We start from the raw sequence: 17,214 nt of genomic DNA, 5'->3' as shown, positions 1-17,214 counted from the left end.
GGAGGCTCTCTCTATTGGAGATGGTCTTACATGGACAAAATATGGTGCATATGTAAGCTTTGGTTGTAATATATTTATCATGAAATATTTTAAGTTGAAGGGAACTCCATTTGTTTCTTTTCTTTTAAGATTTATTTTGATCAAAGGAAAAAATATATTACTGGATTCGAATGGTGAAATCAAGTTGCCAGACTTTTTTTGAAGTTGGCAGACTTTGTGATGGCCAAACTTGTAAGTGTAAAATAAGGAGACCAAAAGAGAGATGTGGAGGGTAATACTATTTCTAAGCTTATAAAGTGAGAAGTAAAAATAGTAAGTGGTGTTTTTTTTTCTTTTTTTCTTTTTTGTCGGCCTAATATGTTTTATAAAAGCCCAAATGGGCAGATATTCGGTACAGAAGATGGCCAAAAGTTAGCCCACTAATTGCAAAACACAAGATAAGAAAAATAAAAAAGAGATACGTGTTATGCAATGTGGGATGTTGAGAGAAGAAAAAGGTTTCGCCGTCACCGACTCATCATCACCGGAAACTTCCTTCATCAGCTGTCACCGACTCATCATCACCGGAAACTTCCTTCACCAGCCGGCAGATCAACTCAGTCCTCCAAGAAACCTCTATCTCTGCCTTCGATTGTACCTACTCGCCTTTTGCCATAGATCACCAGAAGAGATTGGTTGGACCTAAACTTGATCACGAGAATTTGTAACCTCAGCCGATTAGCCCGAAATATTCATCAGAACAAGACGAAGACTCCAATTCTTCATACTCCGTCCCAATCAACCGCATCAACTTGATCAATCCACCAAGGAGAACCGATGCTCTAAACAAGCCCTTTTGGCGGAGCAAGGAATTACCTTCACTTGGGAGAAGAATCAAGCACTCAATGAACAAGGATCCATTTGATGACTTCTGGAATTTTCATCTTCCCGAAATTGGAAGAGTTAATTTGAGCCTGCAAAAGGCAACCAAAAGAGAAAGAAAGAAAGTAAATCCGAACAAGTCGGAAAGAGAAACCGGCATCAAAACAGGAAATCTAAAACACAAACCAAAAAGCTCTGATTGAAGACGGAGATTACAAAAGAAAAACAGAGCTCCCTCTCTGTAAAAGATATGAAAGAGAGAAGAGATAGAAAACTCTTTTCATTAAATGTTATAATACGAAAATGATATTCAACTATTTGTTCTCAAGAACAAGATGAGTGTCGTTAACATTAGAGTGTGAATATATTTTTGTTATAAAAATTGTCATGCGTTACGGAAAAAACAAAATGGTCATGCGTTTGGCTACACTGGTTCTTTTGGGCCTAAAGGATTTTATTTTACGTGCTCGAGTAACTTGGGCTATGGCTAGTGGATTTAGAAGTGGACTGTGTCAAAGAGTCAAAATAGATAGGCTAAAATTTCTGGTGGAAAGAATTAAGCCGAAAGGTCAACGGTATGGTACAAAGCAAAAAGGCAAATGGACCATTATTGCCAAACTTTTATTTTTATTCATTCAGATTTTGTGTCAAATTGCCAAGTTTAGAGACACATAACAGTAGTACACTTTTGCACTGACTATCAATTTAAATACGAATTCTCACTGATTAAACTAATTAAGACGCATCATTATAAATTTCTTAAATCATAAACACTAGAATCCAAAATCGATTTTCATTTTTCCCTCTTTTCTTTTTTGAATTCTTTCCTTTTTTTGATTCCTTCTTCTTCTTTAAATTCAAAATAATCTCTTATCTCTATGTCGATTGATGGTGCGAAAGAGAAAAAATTGTGCCTCAATTTGCTTAATTAACGAAAATTCGTGATTAAATTGAAAATCAACATAAAAATTGAGAATTTAAATTACCAGATACAGAACTCATAGTTTAAATCAACAAAAATAGTAAACTACTGATTTAAATGACATTTTTCCAAAAAAGCAAATTGTACAACATATTGTGTGATTTGGACCATATGGTACCAAACCATTATAACTAAATTAGATAATTTATGTTTATATTATTATTTCTTCTCAATATATAAGAGATTTATATAATAACCAATAACTATAAAATGATGAAAATTAACAAAATAACATCATAAGCTCAATACCTTAGGAGAGAACATATTTAACGTGTAACTGTCAAAGTTACTCCAAACAAAGTTTGTGTTCTTTTTTTATAAATAACAATGTTTGTGTTGAATGACCTCAATGAAGAGATTTGTTTGATAGTATTAAATAGCTAATATTTTCTTAAATTTTAGTATAGTTATGACATATTTGTATATGGCCTATTTGTATATGATCAGTATTATTCTGTTTTATTGTCTTAAAAATGATCAATATTATTCTGTATTTATAGATAAAAGGCTATTTTTCGCTTTGGAATAATTTTTAATTTCAAGAAATACATACTAGTTTTATTTATTCATTTAGACATGTTTGACATGAGTAGTTGATGAGTTTGTCAATTTTGAAATACCCACTGAGAAAATTTATTTTGTTTTACATAATGGAACTTCCTCTAACTTACGAAACTCTTAATTTTAATATAAATAAACAAACGAAAGAAACGAAAATTGGTCAGTTTTTTTTTTTTTTTTCTCTTCTGGTCAATGCCATCTCTCTCCCTCGTCTTTTCAGTTTCCTAATTTCCATTGTTTCTTCAAAACAACATTTCACAGATAGCTCCACCACGACCTGACGAAGATCCTCCGCGTGAGCAAGTTTCATGTTCTTCTTCTTCTTCCGATTCATAGTTTTTTTTTTTTCCGGTAACTTGTCATCAATTAGATCTCGTCCGAAGTTGAATCTTTAGTTCGCGAGCTTTTGGACAACTTCGAGGTAAAATTCGTTATTCTCTACACAACTTCCGATTAACGCTTGTGTAGCTACTCTCAACTTTGCTGCTTGATCCAATCTCGTCTTAAGTTGATTTTAGCTGCGAATTGGAACCGAATTGGTTTTTATGTAAAACTGTTACTTTTTTTGTGCGTGTATTGTTAAGAATGATGGATCTAGTTATATAAGCTTGAAAGAAGTTAGTTTCTTTGGTAGGTCTTAGCTTTGCAATGAAATTGTACGAACACGATGGAGTTGATTTAGAAGATGGGAAGACAGTAAAATCCGGAGGAGATAAACCAATTCCAAGAAAGATACATAACCGGGCTTTGTTATCCGGTTTAGCTTATTGCATTTCATCATGCAGTATGATACTTGTCAACAAGTTTGTTCTCTCCAGCTACAACTTCAATGCTGGGATCTTCCTTATGTTATACCAGAACTTTGTCTCGGTGATCATTGTGGTTGGTTTGAGTTTAATGGGTCTAATAACTACTGAACCACTTACTTTGAGGTTGATGAAGGTCTGGTTTCCAGTGAATGTCATCTTTGTTGGTATGCTTATCACAAGCATGTTTAGGTAAGAATGTGTTTCTACACCTTTATTTTGTGTTGGTTTGTTGAATTATATATCGATGCTCTCTTAATTCTCAAGCCTATAAGATTACTAAATTAGTAAAGTCAACTTTTTGGAGTACTAAAGGTAGTTATAAGAATCTGTACATCATCTTTACAGCAGATCGAGGATTAAATAACGTGTAGACACTTAGGTGAAACAGATAGATATTTTGGATTTACTTCACAGTAGGTCGAGATATATAGATATGTATCGTATATGTGTATGTAGGCGGTGTTTGAAGAGCAGATTGAACTTGATTGTCTATTTGAATTACATTTTCTTTGACAGTTTGAAATACATCAATGTAGCAATGGTCACTGTCCTGAAGAATGTCACTAATGTGATAACTGCAGTTGGTGAGATGTATCTGTTCAACAAGCAACATGACAACAGAGTGTGGGCTGCTCTCTTCTTAATGGTATGTTTGTCTGCTTTAAAAGTATTTCTAACTGATTCTGTAAATTGTACCTGAGAAAAAACTATTCTCAAGGAACCTATTTCAAGCTGCACATAGATAGCATTTTGATTGGAGTTTTTGAAAGATATCCTTGTCAAACAACGATTCTATACTGTTTTGGATTTGGTTTTCTCTTGTTTTCTCAAAGCACTCTCTGATCATCAACCTTAACCAATAAAGTCTAAAGCATATCTTCTTATTGATAAGTGATCCACCCTTTTGTGTGCGTACACAGTTACACTTGTCGTAGCGGCTTTCAGTGGTGTGGCATAGCCTAACCTTTCAATACTGTTGGAGATACATGTTTTTAACTGCTTCCACAATTAGTCTGCCAGGGAAATGTAATCATGTTTTTTTGTCACGGCTACTCATTGTTATATGTATATTCTATTTGTTTTTGTATAGATCTTGAATAAGTAGAGGATAAAGTTTTGATTAACCTGTGCTTCTTTCGTCCTTCATTTGCAGATAATTTCCGCAGTTTCTGGAGGAATAACAGACCTATCATTCAATGCTGTTGGCTATGCTTGGCAGATTGCTAATTGCTTCTTAACTGCATCGTACTCGGTGAGTAAACATTTGATCATTTGTGTTTTCTTTTCCCAAAATGTTAGGAGTCATTTGAAACAATAAACACATATATGAAAAGGAGATCACTTAAAAACCATGCTTTCATGTCGAGTATTACATGCTGTTTGGTTAAGACTAAGTCAATAAACTAAACAGCCTTCCCTATAATCATTACGATACTGGCTTGCTTTTGAGTTTTAAGATGCTCACGAGATACCGAGATTCTGTTACCTTAGAAAATTTTATAGCTTGCAATCCATTGTCACTGGTAACCTGAGTACTTCACTCGTTGTTAGAAGTAGGAATAGCATGTTAAAGAGAAGACTTTGGGCAAAGAATGCAAATTGACACCATCAACTTCTCAGTTCTCACTAGGTTTTCCATTGCTGGGTCAAAAAACGAGAGTGTTAGACTGTTAGGTTCCCATAAATTTATCCCTATATCCTGTCAACAAAAACCAAGTGTTTGGCTTGTTAGCTAGGCTACTATACTCTTATAAAATTTGCCACCACTTTTGACTTGCCTTATATTTTGTTGTTTTGCAGCTGACTTTGAGAAAGACCATGGATACGGCCAAGCAGGTTACTCAATCTGGAAACTTGAACGAGTTCTCCATGGTCTTGCTTAATAACACACTTTCATTACCACTTGGGCTTCTTCTTTCTTATTTCTTCAACGAGATGGATTATCTCTATCAAACGTGAGTTCCTGTCCTTATTTCTGTGTCAATGGAAAATGGTTTGTGTCATCTGAAAACAAAATGGTGTATTATATTTGTGCAGGCCACTTCTACGATTACCAAGTTTCTGGATGGTCATGACACTTAGTGGACTTCTAGGGCTTGCCATTAGCTTTACTTCAATGTGGTTTCTTCATCAAACTGGAGCAACAACATACAGGTAGCAAATTAGAGAGAGATAGAGCAATTTCAAAACTTTGCTTAAGAGAGTGTTGCTGTCCCCTAGCCTTCTCCATATATCCCTTTCCTATGTTTGCTTCTTTGTTGGTTCAGTCCTAACTAGATACATCTTTCGCTTTATTCAAAATCATAGCCTGGTGGGATCTCTAAACAAGATACCTCTATCCATCGCGGGGATCGTTCTTTTCAATGTACCGACCAGTTTGCAGAACTCAGCAAGCATACTCTTTGGTAAGCGTTCTCTCGATCAGTTCCCTTTTCCAACTTCTTGAAGGAACACATATCGCTTGTGTTGTGTATTATTATTAAACCTGAGGTGGCCTAATTTGCAGGTCTTGTCGCTGGAGTTGTATTTGCTAGAGCCAAAATGAGGGAGAAGTCCTAAAATACTAACCATCTACAACACATTTTACTACATCAATCAGTATAGGACATGGCAAAAGCTGATTAAAGCAGAGCAATGAGTTTATAACCTCAGAATTCTATGCACGTTATGTGTTTCTTGTAAAAGCTTTCGCCACTCTACTTGTATAATGTTAGTAAAATATTAATGAATGTATCGATTCTTGAGTGGTAAGAGAAGTGTTGGTTTATGTGTTTCTTCGTTTTTACCAATTTTCCAGTAAAGAAATTCAATGGTATGAGATTTCAACATAAACTGAAAACCCTAGCCACCTGATGATCAAGAACGACGGAAAGATGATGAGAGTGAGAATTGCGAAGGAGAGATCTGACTTATGCGACTTGACTGCTGCTGCAATTAAGGCTACTTACAATACACGGAACCCATGCGAAGTCGAGCGATGCATCGATGTGTTGAATCACTTGAAGTCTCTGTCTCTTTCCGTGAAGGATATACGATTGTCTGAATCAATAGTTAAACTGGAGACTTTGAGAAGTCATAGGAACCCTAGAATCCGTAAGGAAGCCCAAGCCTTGTTTCATTCATGGTTGAAGACATTCTACGCACATGGAAGCGACAACTCTTTCACAGCTGCTCTTACCAAAGATCGTCTGAAGATGAAGAAGCATGTTCTAAAAATGTGTTCGGAGTTGAAGAAGAAAGAAGAACCGGGAACTATGGCTCGTCAAGTCACTGCCTTTTCGGTGTTGAAGAATAAAGAAGACGAGAGATCTCAGACGACTGTTGAAGCAGTAGAGAGTAAGACAACGATCAAACTCTCGGAGTTGAATAGGAAAGAAGATCAGAGATCATTAACTCGTGAAACAGAGAAGAATAAAGCAAGGAACAGCTTTTTGGCTTTGAAACAGAAAGAGGATCATAGATCTGAGACTTGTGTCGAGAAATATTTTAAGAAAGAGACAAAGACCAATCTAAAGCAGCTCAACATGAAGACAAGGCGTGTCTCTTTGGAGGATGTTACAACGAAGAAGCCACATGAAGATGGTTCATTGATAAAGAAGACTAAAACAGAAAAGGAGCTGAAGAAGAAGAAAGTGGATGAGATGGTGAAGTTGTTCGAAGCAGCAAAGAAAGCTGCTGATGTGGCCAACGCTAAGGGTGTTCTCTCAGGTAAACCAGAGGTGTCTCGCTGCATTGACGCTCTCTCGTTATTGATGAAGATCAACATTACTCCAAAACCAAAAGAACCAAGGAGGATGATGGATAAGCTTGAGGGACTTACAAAACATAAAGATCGCAAGATTTGCCATGTTGCATCAGCCCTTCTTCACCTTTGGAGACAGAGGATCAGAGAACAAGAACGTAAAAAGTCTGTTACCAAGGCTTCATCAAAGACGAGGAAACTTAGTTATGTGAAGATCATATGGCTTGAACAAATCAAAGTCTCTTGTGGATTCAAAAGGTTCTGAACCATTTTATTGAGATCGAATATAAGTGTGAGGAAGATATAAACTCATTGTAAGCATGGTTGAGTGCTGAGCAAGTATACTGGTGAATTTCTCGTATGTTATGTAGGGTTCCACATTGGAACCTGAATTTGTAATATTCTTTGTGTCTTTACTTTTCCATGCTTTGTTTGTTACACAAGAGAGAGATCGAGTGAGTTCGAGAGAGAAAGAAGGTGAGAACCAATCATGATGAGTGTCTTACTTAATGCAACAATATTGTGGCGAATCTTAATTCTATTACATTTTTTACTCATAAAGGATTTCCATTACACCAAAGAAAACAAAAGAGTACTTTTCTGTTAAAATTTCAAAATATGAGGTTTTATTTACAAATTCTCAAAAAAGTTTTGAATACATATTACTATATTAGTATATATCGCCGTGAAAAGTTATTAGGTTAAGAGTAAAAGATATTAAAGGGCTTAACTTCTATGAGAGGAAGTGAAATCACCATGAAGAAAAGGGCAAGGAAGTCTAAGAAACCAGAAGAAAAAAGAGATGAATACGACCGCGTTCAAATGAAGTTGCCAACGAAATCCATAGCCTAGCTAGGTTAGGTTTTGAATCACTAGTCATCGATAATCCGCAGCAAAGACTTCACCAACTTGTACATGACTTGATCTTTGGCTCAATTGCGTCTTCTTTTCACAGTCTATCGTCGTAACATGCAGATGCAGCTCTTTCACTCCTGCTCTCAGGAGGATCCGTCTTTTAATCATCGTACTATGAATTCGGATCTAGGGTACCTGTTTTCTCCACCCGTCGAGGGTTTGATCTTCTGTAGAAATAATACTAAAGCAATGATTGGAAATCCTAGTACGGGTCAGTTTGTATCTTTACTACGAGGAGAAAGAACATATTATCTGTTTTTGGATATGATCCAGTTAATGATTTGTACAAAGTGTTGTGCAAGACGACAACTAAACGTGGATCACCACGTTTTTAATTGGGAAGGTCCTATGTGGGAGGAGTCTATGTCAGAGGAGCATCAAGTTTTCACTCTAGGAGCAAAACAAAAATGGAGAATGCTCGAATGTAAGTATACTCATCGTCATTATCCTAGATCTCAAGGGATATGCTGGAATGGGGTTGTGTATTATTTAGCTTCTTTCAACGATAAACGATCTTTAATGAGCTTCGATCTGAGATCTGAAGACTTTAATGTTATTAAGCTACTTAAGAATCATAAACTACAAGAGTATGGTAAATTGGTGGACCACACTGGAAAGATAACTATAATGTGTCATGCAAGTAATGGTCTACTTGACCTGTGGGTTCTGGAAGATGCCAACAAAGGAGAATGGTCAACAGCTGCTGCCGTGATTCCTTCTATTGAAGATTTAGTTGGCAATCGTGAACATGTGTTCAGTGGTATACTTGGTATTGGTGAGATTATACTTGTACCGCTCCTACCTCCTAACACGTTTTTTTTCCTCTGTTACGATCCTAAGGAAAAAAATGCTAGAAAAGTTGTGATTGAAAGTATTGGAGAAGCTGCTCATGTCAGGGTCTTTTTCGATTATGTAGAGAGTCATATGGTTCTGACAAAGGTAAGTTAATTTTTAGTTCGTTTGGTGTTGTCCGACATTTCTCTTTTTTGTTAAGTTCCATTTCAGTTCTCGGATATCATGTTTCAATCCTACGAAACGTTTGGTACGTAGAAAACATTTCCTACTATAATCCTACAAAAGTTTGACAAAAAACCGAATTGGTAGGAAACCGAAGCATTTCTTATAAGACTCTCTTCCTTATTATTGAAATTGAGACATTTGATTCACATATTCGTCAAGTCTTTTTTGGTCCATATGGTTTTGTATGCTTTAGGATTAGGCCAATGTCTGAAAAAAAAAACAAATTTCTTTATAATCATTACCTTTCTTGAACCAATTACACACAATAAATAATTATTATGTATAAAAAACAACAAAAACAAAGTTTTGAATATAGTAAAAATATTAAAAATGAACTTTACTAGGAACTAGATAAGGCCCGCCTAAATTGACAGATATAAAAAATAAATATAAATTTTGTCGATGATATTTGAATTCAAAGTAGTAATTCACAATCTTAATTTTTAATTTAATAATTTTAATCTTATACATTCCACAACTATCTATTTCTTTGTAATAAATAGAATTTTAATTTGATTTTCTCTTTTTTTTTTCATCATAATAAATAAAAAAATAATCTTATACATTCCTTCACCAAGCTCAAATGGTCCTTTTCTTTTCTCTAGCTTCTTAAATACTGTTTTCAATAGTAATTGGTTTTGAATCTGTGTGTGGGCTTGATTTAAACTAATCGTGTTATAATAGTATATGCGGAGTCAAGTTTCATATTTCTCCTTCTTTTTCCGTATGACTTTTTATCATTTTACTTGTGTGAGTTTATTAGTGGAATTTCGATAACTTGTTTATCAGCTTGTAGTTTGAAACCAGACACATTGGTTCTTCTCTCAATGAAATTTGCTATTTGATGTTACATTGGATTGTGAAATTGATATGCTGGAAACTTTCGGCTCTAGGAAGTAGCTGCATCACGGTGGCAGTACCAAAGTTTCTAGAAAATTGATATCCAAAGTTTCCAGAAAATAGATATCCAACATACAATATGAGGAGGTTTTCCATATCTCTATAACTTTTGAGTTAATGTCTCTGTGCAATGGTGTTCGTAGGTTGAATGAGTTTCAGTTTGGTCTCTTTGTTCTCTGTCAAAAGCAAGCATATTCTCGAAACCAAAGGGAGAAGTTGTTAAGTCTGTTCTTGAGGAATTTGTGAAGGTATAACATGTTGATAGATTCTTGATGTTTTATAGTCTTGCTAAATTTGTTGAGCTAACTTGTTGGTGGGTTTTGAGCCTTATAAAGTGTTTATCAAGTAGGCATGCTTGGATTTCATTGATAAAAGTTACAACGTTTAGTGTATGGTTGTTTTATTCAAGACTCTTGTGTTTATGGTAAAATAGATATTTAATTTGTGTTAGATTCTTGATGTTTAATCATAATCCTGTATTAGAGCTAATTAATAGGTGAATTTTGTTTTGCAAAATATAATTTTGTTTTCTTAAAGAACCAATGGATTCGTAACCATTGGGTTTACATGTGGCTTTGTCACGATTTCATGTACAATTGTAAGTTATCCAATTTATCATATATTTCACTTCAAAAAATCTATGAACCTGATTTTGGTATGCTTAGTTACACAATCCTTCGTAAAATAAAATAAAATAATGTTCACATTGTTTATTCTCTCTAATCACACGGCCACTGGATTAATCTGATATGTTAATTGAACATTCACATAAATTTATTAGATTGGACAATCCTTATTTTTTATTTGATGAAATGACCCTCGATCTTTTATCATGATCTCCCATGTACATATATGTTTATTTGTTAGTACTCTGGATTGCATTTTCACTTGGTAGAGAATAAATCATGACCTGCGTTTGTACTTTCACTTCTGTCATCTTACTTAGCTTGTATTGTTTTTAGCATGGATTTAATATCTGAATTGCATCCGAGTATACTTGACCATATACTAGTTCGATTGCCTCTACTAAATGCTGTTAGAACTTCGGTACTCTCCAAAGCATTGGTAGACAAGTGGAAGAACTTGACAGTTCTATGTTTTGGTGATCAATGTGGTGTTAAAAGAACTAGTGAAGCCATCAATTTGGTGTTAAAAGAACCTATGTTTTCTCAACGTTGGGGCTCTAATACCTTCCAAAATCTTCAAGTTCCTGAATCTGACCACTCTCAGATTATCAAACTGTTTGCTGGTGCCACCCACAATGATTAAGGGCCTTCCATTGCTACAAAATCTTGAGTTGGAATCTGTCTATATTCAAGAGTCTCAAGAAGAAGACGATGATGTGCCCACTAAGCTCAATAGGATTCAGAAACTAGTTAAACATTGCAAACTCCTAGAGTCTCTTGGTATTACTAGTATTGACTTTATCAATCTGATGATAGAAGATGCTCCAAGTATGAAAGATTTGACTATAAAGGAGAAACTCAGCCATTTAGCTATTTAGCTTGCTTCCTTGGTGGTCTCCATGAGAAGGTATAACATGTTGAGAGATCTCATTCCGTTGAAAGATTCTTGATGTTTTATAGTCTTTCTACATTTGTTGAGCTAAGTAGTTGGTGGGTTTTGAGCCTTATAAAGTGTTTATCAAGTAGGCATGTTTGAATTTCATAGATAAAAGTTACAATGTTTAGTGTATGTTTGGTTTTGTTCGAGACTCTTGTGTTCATGGTAAAATAGATATTTAACTTGTGTTAGATTCTCGATGTTTAATGCATTTGAGCTAATTAATAGGTGAATTTTATTTTGCAAAGTTTTTTTTCTTTTCTTAAGAACTAATTAATAGAGCTATATTTCGAATATTTCTCAAAACCATAACAAAATGTCGAATAAATATAGTACCATAATGTATACTCTAAGTCCGTCATCGTCAAAATCATAACGAAAAAAAGATAGCTAAAGAGAAGTTTTTTAAGACGATACACTAAAGCAACTATAGGGACTTCTATCACCAAAAACGAATTTATAACTCTACCTCCTTCAGTTATCATTTATCAGAGATGCATGGTCACAACAAATGATTTCTTGTCCTACAAGAAATCAAATCTCAGGGTTCGCGATATGAAATCGTTCAAGTGTTTATCCGTAATTCAGATCCTTGACTTGTATATTGCCATGACAAGCATATTTTTTTTTTTTTTGGTTTTAAAAACTTTTAGAGCACCCACATTGGTTGTTTATGTGTGGGTGTCTTTAAATTTAAAACTATTAAAAATAATGACAATTAAATGAAGAGTGTCTTTATATTTAGATTTGTGTCTTTCTATAAACATTTTAGACACTCAAAAGAGAGATGTCTTTAATTTTATTACTAATTTATACTAAAGACACCAATCAAAAACTGTCTAAAGAGGATGCTATTAGGGTAAACTTTTTATAGTGACAAGTCTCACCGCAAAACGGCCCCATATCCAGAAAGAATTCTCACCTCCGGCCTAGATCTACGGGCTAGTATACACCGCTTGCCTTTATACGTATGAAATAATTTTTATTTGGAGAAACTAGTACCACCGTGGTGACAGAGTGCCTCGAACTTGAGACCTCTGTCACTCATCTATGAGAAGGAGTACCACTAGACCATGCATGGACTCTTCTCATGACATGCATATTTTGTAAAGAATTTTATAATAAATTAAAATTAAAACACACATACTAAACTCATCTGAACTCTAAGTCTCTAACGAAAACAAAATAGCTAGACTTTTGAGTGGCCCTTGGACATACAAAAAATCTAAAACAAAATGTAAAATTAATCAGTTTCTGTAAATACCCCAAATTTGGGGTGTAAGCCAATTTATAGTTTGCTAAAATACATTTGTATGACAAAAAACAAATGAGAAAATGAAAGTGTGTGTGTAAGATAAAAAAAACAAATCTGAATGTTTGGCTAACGTGGATTCTCTAAACCATATGTGACTTTTGTTTCATGTGAATGTACTGGACTCTCAGGAAAATCCATATCATCTTCTTGTGCCCATGACCCAACATACTGTTGAACCACAAGAACCGACACAGTAGCTGCAAAGTCTGATGAAGCAAGCAAATCTCCAATGGCACCAAGCTCAGGACACTCACTCCAATCAGTTAAACCCGCGGTAAGAGGAGACGACATTCCTTCTCCTCTTCCAACTATAAACAAATCATGAGAACTGTCCATTGATCTCACTGCTGCAACAGTCTCTTCCCCATTGCTCACTAGTTTTTCTATATACACAATTGACTCGTATTCCGCATTTTCTGCCCTAAAGAGATTAATGTAGTCATCATCAAGTTGTCTTTGTTTTCTATGGTCCATCTTTGGTATCTTTAGGTCACTGTCATTGGTCGCTCGTGTTGAAGCTGTGTCTGCTTCATCTTCATCATGAATGAACCGTAAAACAGTTAGAGTGATGCCAGGATGTTGAGCCATTCTCCATGCATAAGCCAAAGCTTCTCTATCGTCTGGACCGCCGAAAAACAGAACAGCAACTTGAAGAGAAACAGTGTTTGAGTTGAGTCTTGTCGCTCCATTGAGTCCTCTATCCACGAGTATTCCGACCGAACAAGGCGAGTTTTCGAGTAGGTTTTGGTTGACTAAACGGTAGGCCGGGTTGGTTGATTCCATTCCTCCATCAACTGTTTGTTGTTTGTGAAATGGTATGATTATGAAGGAGACACGTTTGTCCTCTGCTAAGCTACAAACATCTTCATGCATTGTTGAGTAAGGTGAAATAGCTGTTAAAGGTTGTACAGCGACAAAGGCAGCGTGTTGTTCATAGTTCTCAAAGGCGTTGATGATATGATCTGATTGAGCTTGAGTTCTGTTAAGCGCGGGTCGTCCTGACTTACGAGTGTTGTGGACAATCAACATCGCGGATGCGCGGCCCGTGAGCTCAACAAGGTGGAGAACGTAGATGCATATAGGAGATCTCTTTGTGGGATGTGAAGCTTCAAGAAGGTTAATTATAGTAGGAACATTACGCGGTGTGTGAACGCAAACCAATACCCGAAGCTCGCTGTCTGGCTTCGTTTGTTGGATTGTTCGTCTCTTGTATGAAACAGATTTCTTCACTGGCTTGTAAAGGATTGTTACAATAGGAGTAATGACTCCAGTCATAACCAAGGCCACAAGTACCATAGTAGCAAATGTCTCATCATCCAAAACCTTTTGGTCTTTTCCAACATTAAGTACAATCATTTCAACAAGACCTTTAGTGTTCAAGAGTAGTCCAAGAGTGATTCCTTCACGAACTGGCATTCCATGGAAAAACGCAACAATAACTGTACCGATGACCTTTCCAGCACAAGCGAGGAAAATGACAAGAAACAGAGTTAACCACGTGGCAGGGCCTTGAATGGCAGCTATATTAGTCTTGAGACCACTTATGGCAAAGAAGAGAGGTAGGAGAAGGCCAGAGACGAAATCTTCAAGCTTCTCAATGAGGGTTAGACCAAGAGGTCCATTGGGAATCACAAGACCAAACACAAAAGCACCAAAGACTGAATGTGTTCCGATTGCATCAGTAATGAAACCGGAGATCATAACTCCTGTCAAGATTAGGCATATGTGGAACTCACTGAAATTCTCTCCTTCAGGGGTTTTACGTATGATCCAAGCAATGCCTGGTCTCACAACAAAAACACAAACGGCAATGAAAACTGCACTAGAGATCATAACCCAAAGAGAGGCAAATGAAGTTTTGTCACTCTCAGCCAATGCAATAGCTAAGGCCAAAAGAATCCAAGCGAACATGTCGTTAACTAAAGCTGCAGACATCGATATCCGCCCAATCTCGGTATTGATGAGCTTGAGCTCAGCAAGAATTCTTGCAAGAACCGGGAATGCAGTAACGGAGAGTGCAACACCAAGGAAAAGTATATAGGTGCCTTGCCCTAAGTGGTCTTCTGATCTATGCATAGAGAAAGAGAAGGCAGCACCAATGAGGAATGGTAAAACCATACCACCAATAGCGATGGTTAGGGCTCGCTTCCCTGTCTTACGTACAACCATAATGTCCATCTCTACACCCACCAAGAATAGGAAGTAAAGTAAACCCACATTAGCCATTGTTTCAAGTACCATCACACTTCTTTGAGGGAAAATAGTGTGTGCAAATTTTGTGGAGCGCCCTAGCACCGATGGTCCAAGAACAATTCCGCCCTATAATTTAAGATCAAAATATACATTTCAAAATGTTAGAAACCTCTCATCCGAAGTGATATGTATTATTTCACTTTTTGCCAATTGGTTTTGAGTTAAAAAAACTTTTCCGCCACGAATGAAAAAAATTGAGAATTTATGGTTACTTACAAGGATCTCGGAGATGACACGAGGTTGGCGAAAGGGTTTGAGGATAAAGACGAAGAAACGAGTGACGACAACAACCAAAGTTAGCTGAAGAACAAAGAGAGGTAGCGAAAAGTCGAGAGGATTATCGCCTTGCCAAACACCATTGGTGGTGATCATGCTTGGCGCATAACATATTATGGAGGCATCCGTACTAGGTTCTTCACTTGTCGCCATTTTTTCCTAAGAAAAAAACTTGAAATGATCGAAAGGAAATGTTGTGTGTTAATTTGCAGGAACATACATATGAGAGAAAGGAAATGGATTCAAAGTTTGGTGGTATTCCGTATCATCCTCTCTGCTCAACGAGTCAAAACAACATCATTCATCATCTCTATTTTTGGTCTTCTTTTCTTTTATTAGAACTATTACAATTATTTTCAGGTGTTTAACGTAACTAACCGTTTTTTTTTAATTCTTGATATGTAAATAAATATTACATTAACAATAATTATCTCTTAAGAAAATGGGTTCTACACTTCTTTTGTTTTTTTTTACAAAATTACAAAATATAAATTTCCCCAACACATATATAAATTCTTGGAAAGAAACTAGTCACCTATTGTCTTCAAATTATACAATTGAAAATGTTTAATTCCTAGCATAAGAAAAATAACAATGAGCGCAAAACATGGAGTAAAGACTTTAGTTATACCAGTCTCCAGTCAGATATAAACCAAACAAAATTGAAAACATAAGAGAAGAAATAAAGTATGACTATCATAATTTTTAAGATTTTATACCAAAAAATCCTATAAATTATCCATTTTTGCAATTTTATCTTTTATTTCCAAAAAATAAGATATAATCATATGATATCAAAAATAATATTGCATTATAATTTTTTCACTATTTTCGATGTTGTCAAGTTTAAAAAATATTAATATATAAGTGTGTGTTAAATTATAGCCCTTGCAACGAAAAGTTCAGCTTTATTCAAAATTTTAAAAACCAAGTTATTTGATTGTATAAACCTTTACATCTTATATTTTAAAACAAAGAGAGTAATTTTTAAAATAACTAGAGTCCTGAAATTTATGTACTGTATATGACAAGTTCGTTTATTTTTTTGTGCTGTTTAATGTTCAAAAATAAATAAATTTAAAATCTGTTAATTTATAATTGACGAGGATGAAGTATACCACACAAACACTGGTTAATACAAAAGTATCGTAGCTCTATCGTTTTCCAAATTAGCCACAAATATTTCTAATTCTAATCTGCTCCATCATTTAAAAATCTTTTAGAGTTTATTTCCCTTAACATTTTTGCTTTTTCCCATTTTTTGTAATTGTTTATCATCATTTCCATTTTAACGACGAATTTTTAGATGAAAACGTGGCTTTATTATTGCTTTTGTAGTGTTTTTTTTTTGTTTTTCTTGTTTGGGTCAAAGATTGCTTTTGTAGTGTTTAGAATCCTAAAGACGTAACGCCACATTTATGGTTATAAAAACACATAATTAGGGGATAGTTCAATCAGTGCCAAATGTCAATACATGTAAATTTCTTATGAAAGAAAAGTGATTACAAAATACATCGGTGAAAGAGAAAATGTCGGTGAAAGAGAAAATGTCGGTGCCATGAACGGGCAACAATGTGTAAGTTGTTACAAAATACGTGATCAAGATCCAAAAACCATTTCAAGCAACATATCAATGTATTCTTTTAATGAGAGTGATGAGAAAAATATTTTGTAACTTTTATCTATAAGATGTTAGTTTTTTACGAGGATATAAAGAAGAGATTTAACAGATTTTATCTATTGCTTATAAAACTTCCGTATAGAAAGCAAGGTTACTTCTATTAATTTTTATCGAAATTGTGTTTAATTTTCTTTATTTGTTTCAAAGGTTGTTTTTGAATGTTTTTTATATTTCATGTAAATCGATTTGCCGAAAAGAAAAAAAAAGTGATTTTGAGAATTAGCCGTCGGTAACTTTTATTAATATTAATTGAATTTTTTAAAAATTATAAATTGATGAAGAAATCACAAGTATATTACAAAATATGAAAGTAAATATATAAATAATATCACAAAG

The 17,214-nt window shown here is 35.0% G+C and overlaps 5 protein-coding genes and 1 long non-coding RNA gene across 14 annotated transcripts; 4 read left to right on the top strand and 2 right to left on the bottom strand.

Moving 5' to 3' along the window:
- Window positions 1-325: 325 nt before the first annotated feature.
- On the bottom strand, window positions 326-1,266 carry AT2G13665. 3 transcript variants are annotated; one of them, NR_140631.1, is made up of 2 exons: window positions 581-1,208; window positions 350-543 (listed from the first exon to the last, which is right to left on the bottom strand). It is a non-coding gene; the product is annotated as an other RNA (long non-coding RNA). The 3 variants fall into 3 exon arrangements; NR_140630.1 differs by having other exon boundaries at window positions 543-953; window positions 1,048-1,230; NR_140629.1 differs by having other exon boundaries at window positions 326-1,266.
- On the top strand, window positions 340-1,259 carry AT2G13660 (uncharacterized protein). The gene is made up of 2 exons (NM_126945.2): window positions 340-674; window positions 739-1,259. The coding sequence occupies exons 1-2, from the start codon at window positions 467-469 to the stop codon at window positions 1,062-1,064; spliced, it is 534 nt and encodes a 177-aa protein (NP_178989.1). The 5' UTR covers window positions 340-466; the 3' UTR covers window positions 1,065-1,259.
- Window positions 1,267-2,560: 1,294 nt separating the features above from the next.
- On the top strand, window positions 2,561-6,040 carry GONST1 (golgi nucleotide sugar transporter 1). Of its 7 annotated transcripts, NM_001202595.1 has the most exons (9): window positions 2,561-2,592; window positions 2,741-2,825; window positions 3,039-3,402; window positions 3,730-3,859; window positions 4,367-4,465; window positions 5,014-5,168; window positions 5,251-5,367; window positions 5,521-5,618; window positions 5,720-5,978. In NM_001202595.1, exons 3-9 carry the CDS (start codon window positions 3,053-3,055, stop codon window positions 5,770-5,772), a joined length of 1,002 nt encoding a protein of 333 aa, NP_001189524.1. In that variant the 5' UTR covers window positions 2,561-2,592; window positions 2,741-2,825; window positions 3,039-3,052; the 3' UTR covers window positions 5,773-5,978. The 7 variants fall into 7 exon arrangements, with proteins under 7 accessions (NP_001189524.1, NP_001318219.1, NP_565357.1 ...); NM_126944.5 differs by having other exon boundaries at window positions 2,585-2,825; window positions 5,720-6,040; NM_001335398.1 differs by having other exon boundaries at window positions 2,585-2,825; window positions 3,795-3,859; window positions 5,720-5,975.
- A 25-nt stretch (window positions 6,041-6,065) lies between these two features.
- Window positions 6,066-7,220, top strand: AT2G13640 (Transcription factor IIS family protein; the record flags this gene model as incomplete). The annotated part of the gene is made up of 1 exon (NM_126943.1): window positions 6,066-7,220. The coding sequence occupies one exon, from the start codon at window positions 6,066-6,068 to the stop codon at window positions 7,218-7,220; it is 1,155 nt and encodes a 384-aa protein (NP_178987.1).
- A 704-nt stretch (window positions 7,221-7,924) lies between these two features.
- Window positions 7,925-8,818, top strand: AT2G13630 (F-box associated ubiquitination effector family protein; the record flags this gene model as incomplete). The annotated part of the gene is made up of 1 exon (NM_126942.1): window positions 7,925-8,818. The coding sequence occupies one exon, from the start codon at window positions 7,925-7,927 to the stop codon at window positions 8,816-8,818; it is 894 nt and encodes a 297-aa protein (NP_178986.1).
- Window positions 8,819-12,554: 3,736 nt separating this feature from the next.
- Window positions 12,555-15,448, bottom strand: CHX15 (cation/hydrogen exchanger 15). The gene is made up of 2 exons (NM_126941.2): window positions 15,138-15,448; window positions 12,555-14,987 (listed from the first exon to the last, which is right to left on the bottom strand). Exons 1-2 carry the CDS (start codon window positions 15,348-15,350, stop codon window positions 12,735-12,737), a joined length of 2,466 nt encoding a protein of 821 aa, NP_178985.1. The 5' UTR covers window positions 15,351-15,448; the 3' UTR covers window positions 12,555-12,734.
- Window positions 15,449-17,214: the final 1,766 nt, after the last annotated feature.

The sequence above is a fragment of the Arabidopsis thaliana genome, chromosome 2 (genome assembly GCF_000001735.4).
Source record: "Arabidopsis thaliana chromosome 2, partial sequence".
Lineage (NCBI taxonomy): Eukaryota > Viridiplantae > Streptophyta > Magnoliopsida > Brassicales > Brassicaceae > Arabidopsis > Arabidopsis thaliana.
This window is presented reverse-complemented; position numbering and strand designations above follow the sequence as displayed.